Source organism: Arachis stenosperma, chromosome 10 (genome assembly GCF_014773155.1).
Source record: "Arachis stenosperma cultivar V10309 chromosome 10, arast.V10309.gnm1.PFL2, whole genome shotgun sequence".
Taxonomy (NCBI): domain Eukaryota; kingdom Viridiplantae; phylum Streptophyta; class Magnoliopsida; order Fabales; family Fabaceae; genus Arachis; species Arachis stenosperma.
The window spans coordinates 26,892,216-26,901,207 of NC_080386.1; the positions used below are offsets into that span (position 1 = coordinate 26,892,216).

At 38.7% G+C, this 8,992-nt stretch overlaps 1 protein-coding gene across 2 annotated transcripts; it reads right to left on the reverse strand.

The window, feature by feature from the left end:
- Nucleotides 1-406: 406 nt before the first annotated feature.
- LOC130954481 (N-(5'-phosphoribosyl)anthranilate isomerase 1, chloroplastic-like) lies at nt 407-4,522 on the reverse strand. 2 transcript variants are annotated; one of them, XM_057881226.1, is made up of 6 exons: nt 4,119-4,522; nt 3,168-3,245; nt 1,822-1,884; nt 1,301-1,665; nt 1,065-1,228; nt 407-852 (listed from the first exon to the last, which is right to left on the reverse strand). In XM_057881226.1, the coding sequence occupies exons 2-6, from the start codon at nt 3,175-3,177 to the stop codon at nt 627-629; spliced, it is 828 nt and encodes a 275-aa protein (XP_057737209.1). In that variant the 5' UTR covers nt 3,178-3,245; nt 4,119-4,522; the 3' UTR covers nt 407-626. The 2 variants fall into 2 exon arrangements, with proteins under 2 accessions (XP_057737209.1, XP_057737208.1); XM_057881225.1 differs by having other exon boundaries at nt 1,301-1,668.
- Nucleotides 4,523-8,992: the final 4,470 nt, after the last annotated feature.

Below are 8,992 nucleotides of genomic sequence, written 5' to 3' on the forward strand. Positions count from 1 at the left end.
AGAAGGTTAGTATTGGAAAAACTGTCGCCAGTCAGTTAATTCAGCTAAACCAATTCGTTAAAATCCAGTCACTTGAGATGGTAGAACAAGATTCCTGTGTTTGATATTACATTTTTATACCCAGAAAAAAAAAAAAGAGATTACATTTTAAAAGGAATACACTTTTTATGCCCATGTTTAGTTGCACTTGAGCATCCTCATAGTGTCAAACTCTGCAGATAGAAGGTTAACTTTAACCTTAAACCATAAAAGTAAGCATTGTAACGAGGATATGTCTGAAAAATGTGCCAACATAACCCCATGTTTCCATAGAAAAGCAAAGATAATATAAGGAAAAACGAATTCTTCTATTCACATCTAATTTAGTGTTGTCTACATAAATGGCAATATGAAATAAAAAAGACTCTGAACTAATCCTTTCACATGTTTTTTCATTTTGAATCTGGTTCAAGTAATAAAGCATGCATCTATCTATGATTCCCGGCATTACAGTATTCCCATGCCGAAAAACAGCTCTACCAATGGAAACTTTTGCGGATAAAGTTGGACTCAAATGTACAAAACTGTGACAAAGTATCACGCAGATATGTTTTTCTGTCACTAAGGTCACAATAAATTAACATGAATCAATACTTTACAGAATGGACTGCATTCATGAAGGAAGTTATTCTTGATTGATCCTTCTGGATACCATCTGAGCCACATATGCCGCTACTAACATCCACTCCTTCAGGTTTGAGGGTAGACAGAGCCTCGGAAACATTATTTGGATTGATTCCTCCTGCTAAGAGCCAACCGTGTTTGCTTCTAATTTTAGGTAGTTTAAACCGAGCCCAATTGAATGCTTCGCCACTGCACCAGCATATAATGAGTTTAATATTTGAGCAGAAAAGCCAATAAGAGTCATCTAGTAGTGACCAATTTGAATCATTTGCATGAGAAAGGTTTTAATCTCAGTGCTGTCAAAGTACCAATTAATAGGAAGAAATCGGAGGCAGAAGCAAAGAAAAGAGAGATTATCTAACAGGCTGATTGCCATTGACCAATAGAAATTGTATCTATACCTGCCACCCTTCGCGCTATCTACAAGAACCCAATCAACTAGAGAACAATCTTCATCAGAAATTGTGTTTAAAAGGCTCCCATCCGCATTTGCATGGAGAACATATATTACACGGTTTTCTTGAACCAAGGATGGAAAAACTAACCGAGAACCATGTCCATGAAGCTGCATAGTCCAATAGATTATGAAATTAAATACTTGTCATGGAATATATGTAAATGCCAAGAAAAAATTTACCTGAACATATTCAAGGTTTGATGCATCAGAAGCTCTTAAAATTGTTTCTAGATCATCGTCGACGAATACTCCAACGGGCTCGGCTCCATAATCTCTAGCAACTTTAGATATCTCCTTTGCAACAGAAAGTGAAACAGAACGTTTAGAGTTTGGCCATATGATCATCCCGATAAAATTTGCTCCCGCTTCAGCTGCCATAGCAGCATCTTTAGCTGATGTAATGCCACACATCTTAACCAAAGGTTGATTCTTTTCAAGATCATTTGTTGAGCACAAATTATTTCCCAACTCTGTTAGTTTGCAGGAAATTTTAAACTTCGGGCACCACCTAGTGCTTGAAAACAGCAGCTTCTCTCCTTTTAAACCTACTTAAAGGCATATGTTACATACTCAGCAAAGAAAGAAATATGCTCATCTGGTTTCCCGAAAACACGAGAGATACTTTCATAACAGTTAACAACTTCTTGAAGTGAACAATGTAGTGTATATATATATATGCATTTAGCAAAGAGTAAGATTACCAAGAATCGGCCTTCTGTTGAAACTTGTAGCCCTAAGTTGCAAGTAACTGCCACTGTTTGAACCTGCACAAAGGGAAAAACATATCTTTCAAGTTAGCTGAGAAAATAAATAAATAAATGCAAGCATGATTATATAAAAAAAAAAGATATACTGTCATAGGAAATGGATTAAAAATGCTAGTTAAAATATACACTACATATAAATTTGAAAAATACATAAAACAGCATCATCATAAATATTGAGAAACTGAGCATTTATATTTTTAAGGAGATTACATCATCATAATTCATAAACATCACACAAAATTATAGTCACTATGAATGAAGACACAAAGGGTCAAGCAGAAGAACCATAACTATCTTATTGATAAGTATAGATCAACCCCGTTCATCCAAGATAGATGGAGGAGCCAAAAAGTACAGGAAATCAGCCAATTCTAGTTGATGGACTCATGAATTCCAACAGTCCAATCGTGAACATTAAACATCAGAAACACCATTGTGAATCACTCATGTATAAAATCACCACAAAACCAAAGCTGGACCTATTATCAAGTTACACATGACTGAATCAATGTCAAATGCTTTCCATGATGAACAATTACACCAAGCACAAGATAACATCAGTACTCAGCAGCTACGGTCATAAACATAGAAGCCTACTGAGGAGACCAAAATGTCACTTGCAAGTTAACCAAATCATTTTGAATGGAGCTCCTATGATCTATTCAAACCACACCCGAAAAAAAAAATCAAACACTCTTAAACCAAAATAGCCTATATATCCAAATACAAAATCATTATATTCTAGAGTACCCAGGATTCAAAGAACAAACCAGGATCACTTGGCAAATGTCAAGCAAGGTTCCACCATTTCAAAAAATTCTATCATCTCAAGATAAACCAATAAAATGATAAGACACCCTTCTTCAATTCATGTCCTACCCACTATCTAAAAGTTTGTTAAAAGCAAGACTCTACAAGCTTATAAATTTCACTAGTGCAGTACAATACGTTATTGTTTTTGGTTCTTTTATCATACACTATGAAAACAAATGCATTGACTTGGCCATGAATCCCCATTGCAAAATTCCCCATTAATTCTAGAAAAATGATTTGAGGATCCATCAATCAACTTGCCAATGCTACAAACTTGGAGAATCGACAAAAGGGCCACTGTAAAGTAATTATAACACACTAAACCAACCATTTATATACTCTTCTTCTTCTTATGTAGAATACCATTTAAAATAAAATTCACCTGAGCTAGGACATTGATCAAACAATTGGATTGCATGCTAAGAAACGATGAATTGATAGTATAATGGAGAAGTTAAAAGGGGGACCTGTAAGCATGATGAAACTTTGAGATGCCGCTGTTGGGTTGTTTCAGTGAGAAAGGGAAAGACAGCAAAGGGCGGAACCTGAAGGGAAGAAGAGAAAGCACAGATATCAGAATCGAACCAGTAAGTGACCCAATCATACGACCGGGTCACCGGTTCAACCAGTAAGTCATTGATTTACCTGGTTGATCCGGTCATAATTAAATAAAAGTGTAAAATTAAAAAAAAATAAAATCAAAAGTTAAAACTTAAAATGTATGTCTTTACAAACATATTAATAACAATCAGAGATAACTAATAATGCAAAAGGAGATAATAAACTAGTCACTAGTACAAAATACTTTTTCAATTTAAATGAACAAGAAAGAGCAAAAAATAACACAATCAGTAAATCAAATTCAAGGGGTGATCTCAAAGTCAGCATCTATATCTTCATAGGATAAATTTGAAGCTTGACGAACATTTCCTTCATTTTGATTTGCATCTATATCTACATTTGTGTAACTTTCACATATCAATATCAAGAATAATTCATAATAGAATCTGAGTTGTGACGAAGATATTTTTTAAATTCTAGCAAAAAAAAAAAAAAGAAAACAAACAGCGAGCATGGGAACAACAATTTAACTAAACAATTTTATTCTGAGTTGCAGAGAGCATGAAACAAAAACAATAACAAAAAATTTAGCAATACAACATATTCAACCTTCAGTGATGATAAACAATAACAAATTCAACTCATTGATGATTTTCAGCAACAAAAAATAGTTCACTGATATTTCAGCTTTAGCTAGGTGATTTTTTCAATAAGACAGCAACATATTCAAGGTTCAGTGATGATAATCAGTAAACAATTCAACTCAGTGATATTTTCAGCAACAAAATTACGGTGAAAAGATGAATTACAACAACAAAATTGAGCAAGGAAGAACAGGGGAATTTATTGGAACTCACCAAATCGGGGACCAGCTGCTGATGGCGAGGAGGAAGCTGACGGCAAGGCTCGAAGCAAGAAGACGAGAACGACGACCAGTCCCGGGACGTGCTGCTTCTGCCGCCGGAGACGACGAGCGCAGGGAAGGCGCGCGCCTGAGTGCGAGACTGTGACGAGACAAAGAGCGACGACGACGACCAGCCCCGGGACCGGCTGCTTCTGCCGCCGGCGACGACGACGAGGGCAGGGAAGGCGAGCGCTGACTGCGAGACGGTGACGAGACAGAGAACGACGACGAGCTTGAGGGTGAGACCGGAGGCAGTGAGAGAGAGCGGAGACGAGAGAGCTTGAGTGCGAGAGCGACACTGAGAGAGATGAGAGAGCTTGGCTTAGTGGGAGAGTGACAACTGACGAGACAGAGACACTGAGGGGTGGCCTGGTGGGTTTTTGCGGGTTTGATGTTTGGGGAACTAGAGTTTATTCTTTTTTTGGACATGAGAGAACTATAGTTTTTGGTAAAGTAAGGGGGCTGAAAAAAAAAATTACACTTCATAGACAAAACGGGATAGGATAGCCCTTGTGAAATCATCAGCCATAATTTTTTTTAAGTTCTATGGGTGGGTTGTCAATAAAATGGTATCCCAACTCCTTGTTAGTGCTCCTTTTTGCAATCCAATCTGTCACTCTATTTCCTTCTCTTAGAGTATGCTTAATAGTTAGAGAATGCTTAATAGTCACTTGCCATTATTTGTTTATCCACACAAATATGCTTCTGATTAGAATGCTCTTGATTATACCCTTTTTTAGTACTTCGAATACTGATCAAGAATCAGTTTCAATTTCTATTTTCTTAAAACTCAAATCTCAAGCAGTTTTTAAGTCGTGATGTACACCCCAAAATTCTACTTGGTAAGTTGTATAGTGCCCCAAATTAATTGCAAAATCCGCAACCCATCTTCGGTCGCTATTTCTCAATGCTCCTCCATATCCCACTATTTTTGGGTTTCCCAATAAGCTTCCATCTGTGTTGATTTTGATCCATCCCTCCATTGGTAATGTTCAAGAAATATGCCTCTCAATTTTGTTTTCCCTTGGCTTGATCAAATTCTCCTTTTTAAAAGCTTGGAAAATTTCAGAGACATATGAGTGAATTATTCTTTCTGCGTCGTTAGGTCTTCAGAAGGGAGAGTTGAAAATTTTTTTGTTTTGCCAATGCCACATCCACCACCAAGTCACCATGAAGATGGTAATCCAATTTTCGTTGGGGTTGCTGCTCAGATTGGATGTAAGGTTCCATCTCAACCATGCATCGAAGGAAGCTTTGAAAAAAACTTTGAAGCTGTCTTGGGTTTATTAATTGAGTCTATATGCGTGAAGCGGCTGGACAATCTCTAAGAACGTGAATTATATTTTCTGTCACACCTTCGCATCGATCAATGGCAGCTGTCACAGGTTCCCAATAATCTTCTTCTTCTAGCCGATGTCATTAGCCTGGAATGGGAGGTAAGCCACATAAAAATTTTGATTTTTTGAGGTCCTTTCCATCCCCATATTATTTCCCATGTGTGATCTTGAGCGATTGTATATTGCGCCAACATGTTATATGTGCTTGTGATTGAGAATTCTCTTGAATTTGTAAGGTTCCACATGATTTTGTCCTCTCCCAATTCTTCTAAAGGGGGGCATGATTGCTGTAATTTTTTTGATAATTTCTTCTGATAAATGACTTTGTAGCCACTGAAAATTCCATTCACCCGTTCCATTAGAAATTTCTGAAACTGTTATTTTTTGCTGGTCTTCATTTATAGGACTCAAGCTGTAATTCATTAAAGTATTAATTCCCTTAACCCAATTATTCTTCTAAACTCTAGCCGATCTTCCATTCCCTATAGCATAGGAAATATTTTGATAGAAGATGTCCCCTATTTTCGCAAGGTTTCTCCAAAGAGTAAAATTTGATTTTTTCTGCTGATGTTTTATTTGAGGTTAAGCCCCATGCCATATTACTAATGAGAACTCTAGCCCAGAGAGCTTCTTGCTCTGTAACAATTCTCCACAGGATCTGTTCGGAGGGTTACCTAAAATTATAGGTTGATCTCGGGCGAGATCTTCTGTACTGGTCGGCGCGGTTGTGTCTGACTTGATGATGGTGGCCAAAGCCGCCGTGTCTGACTTGTTGGACTTGGTGGTTGTGCTAATTCTTCGTCACCAGAGGGTGGTGGTACCTGCAAGGGACTCTGATGCTTAAGTTAGCAAGGGTATTAAGCAAGTTTTTAGTAGAATCAGAGTATGAGTTATACATGGGTGCTCCAGTGTATTTATAATGGTGTAGAATGATCTTTCTTTGGGATAAGATAGTTATCTTTTCTTATCTTTGACTGAAGTTAACTTATCTTTAAGGGAACCGCCTTCATCTTTCTAGGCTTCGGGCAGCTTTTAGATTTGGGTCGTGTTCCTCTTTTTGGGCCTTCTTAGGCCTCTATAGTGGTTTGGCCGACCTCTTTCGTAAAGAAGTCGGGTAGTCCTGGTCTGAACAGGTCGGTCGATTTGTCGTTGATCAGCCCGGGTTGTACAGCTCGACCCAAGACATGAACAGTGCCCCTACTTGAGCTCGGTCTTTTTTAAGGTCGAGCCTTTTAGATTCCGATCCTTTTCGGAGAAGCCAAGCTCGAGCACTTTTTTTGTTGATCTTTTGTAGAAATCCTTCTCCACTTTGAATGCGGAACATTTTTTTTCTCTCTCCCCCTAAATGACAGCGCGTGTTTTCGCTTTTTGCGTTTCTTGTTTTGGAAAGGTGTATGGGTTTTAAAGACTCATTAAAATCTTCCCCTTTTTGCCGTTTCCTTTGCTTCCCTCTTTGCTTTCATTTTGAATTTTTCAAAAAGACTTTTGCCCTTCAGTTTCTTCTTTTCTTGCTCACTGTGACTCCCCAAATTCTACGTCTTCGTGATCGTTAGGTGTGGTTTCATTGTTTGCTTCTGTTTTCCTCACTTTCTCACTTTACAGGTTGGTATTTCTTTCTCTTTTTTCCGCGCTCGTTTCATGCTTGAAAAGTTTTGATCTTGGTGTTGTGTTTGGAAAGCTTGAATCTTTTCTGTATTTGTCACGTATTTTGATCAGATGTGCGTTTTGAGGGTTTCTGTGGCTTTTCGTGTTTCCTGCTAGTCAGGGTTTCGCATTTTGATCTTATCTTTGATTTACGCCTTTTGACAATTTCCCTGTTTGACTCTGAGAAAGGCTGCGCCTTTGATGATTTCTTGCATGGTCTATTTGATGCTGATAGTTTGCTTTGTCTTGTGCCTCTTATCTGTTGTCGATGTTGATGGTTTCTTTGAGTCTGAAAGAACCCTTTGCTGATAATTTTGTGAAAAAGCTCGTAGCTTTTGATGGTTTTGCTGTGACTTTGTAACTTTTCTTTGTGAAGTGTCGCTGTCAAAGGAGAGTTGTTTTCCAGTTTGAGGGGTGTCGAGACGTAAGTTTCAGTCCTTACTTCATTGCTTCCTCCAAAGGGTGCCCCTGGATTTTGGTGTGAGTCTTGGGGTTTCCTTTTTACTGTTGAGTCTGCTACTTGCTGTTTAATTTTGCTGTCCAATTTGTTACCTTATTTTCTCGAGTTGTTTTGGTCGTAATCCAGTTTTTTCTTTTTCTTGTTGTAGGACTAGTTGATCTCATGTTTTCTCGCAAAAATATTGTCGAGACATCCTCTTAGGTCCCTGATGGCATGGCCGACTGGGTGGATTCTATGGTTCTTATGTGTGTTTCGCTGGTTGATTCTGAATTTTGTGAGCAGCTTAGGAAGTTTCATAAGATTTGTAGTAATGGCAGTGATGAAAAGAATTATGAGCTTGTATCCCCTACTTCTGAAGAGAGAGTTTGTTTTTCTACTCGGGTTGTTGGAGACCGTCCGTTTTTCTATGCGTACGACTTCTTTTTTAGTCAAATGAATATCACTCTTCCTTTCACTCCTTTCGAGACCAACCTTTTGTGGTCTTGTAACATAGCTCCCTCCCAACTACTCCACCCTAATTCTTGGGGTTTTATAAAGATTTTTCAATTATTGTGCCGTGAATTAGGGTGTCCAGCCTTCCCAATCCCTCTTCTTTTATCTTTTTGTTCTAACAAAGCCTGGTGTTGTTAAGAAGAAGGCTGCCTGGGTCTCTTTCCGAGCTTCCCAGGGGAAAAAGATCTTTTCCATGTATGATGAATCCTTCCGTGATTTTAAGAACTATTTTTTCAAGGTTTGAGCTGTCGAAGGAGCTCGCCCCTTTTTTCTAGATGAGAATAATGAGCCCGCATTTCCTTTAGAGTGGCAGTAGAATGTAGTGGTATCTAGGTATTCTTGGGAGATGTTGGATGAGGTTAAGCAAGCATTTGCGCATGTGTTAGAGGAGAACTGGGGGGAGCCTCCGCATCTTGATACTAAGAGGCTTTTAGGGGATCCTTCCCTGCTGCGAACCAAGCTTGGTAGTGGTCAACCTCTTGTGTATCTGCTTTGCTTGTATATTTTGTCGAGTTTTATTCCTTTTCTTCCAATTTGTAACTTGGTCTTTGCTGTGCTTTTTTCAGAGATGGTTAAAAAAAATTATTCCATGAAAGCCTTTAAAAAGGCGAGGGAGGCAACTGCAGCCCTAAACATCTCGGCCAAGATTCCTGGAGAGGGGTCGTCTAGGGTTTCTCAGAAGAGGTCGACCTCGGATACTTCTGGATCAAAGAAGGTCATCCCGACTCCTAATGTTCAGCTGGCTTCATCTGTTCCTCCTTTACCGACCTCCAGTGCTACTGGTCCTTCTCCCAAGAAGCAAAAAACTGTTGAGCCTTTTAACCATGATGCCCCTGACTTTGATGCCGTGGGGTTTATTGATCATCAGATTGCTCCTTATGGTATCATGCCTAC

Excerpts from the sequence above, each read along its gene's own strand:
- LOC130954481 (XM_057881225.1), bottom strand. Across the intron at positions 1,669-1,821 it reads CAACAGAAGGCCGATTCTTG|TAGGTTTAAAAGGAGAGAAG; the intron begins GTAATCTTACTC and ends TATGCCTTTAAG. Across the intron at positions 1,229-1,300 it reads CAAACCTTGAATATGTTCAG|CTTCATGGACATGGTTCTCG; the intron begins GTAAATTTTTTC and ends TGGACTATGCAG.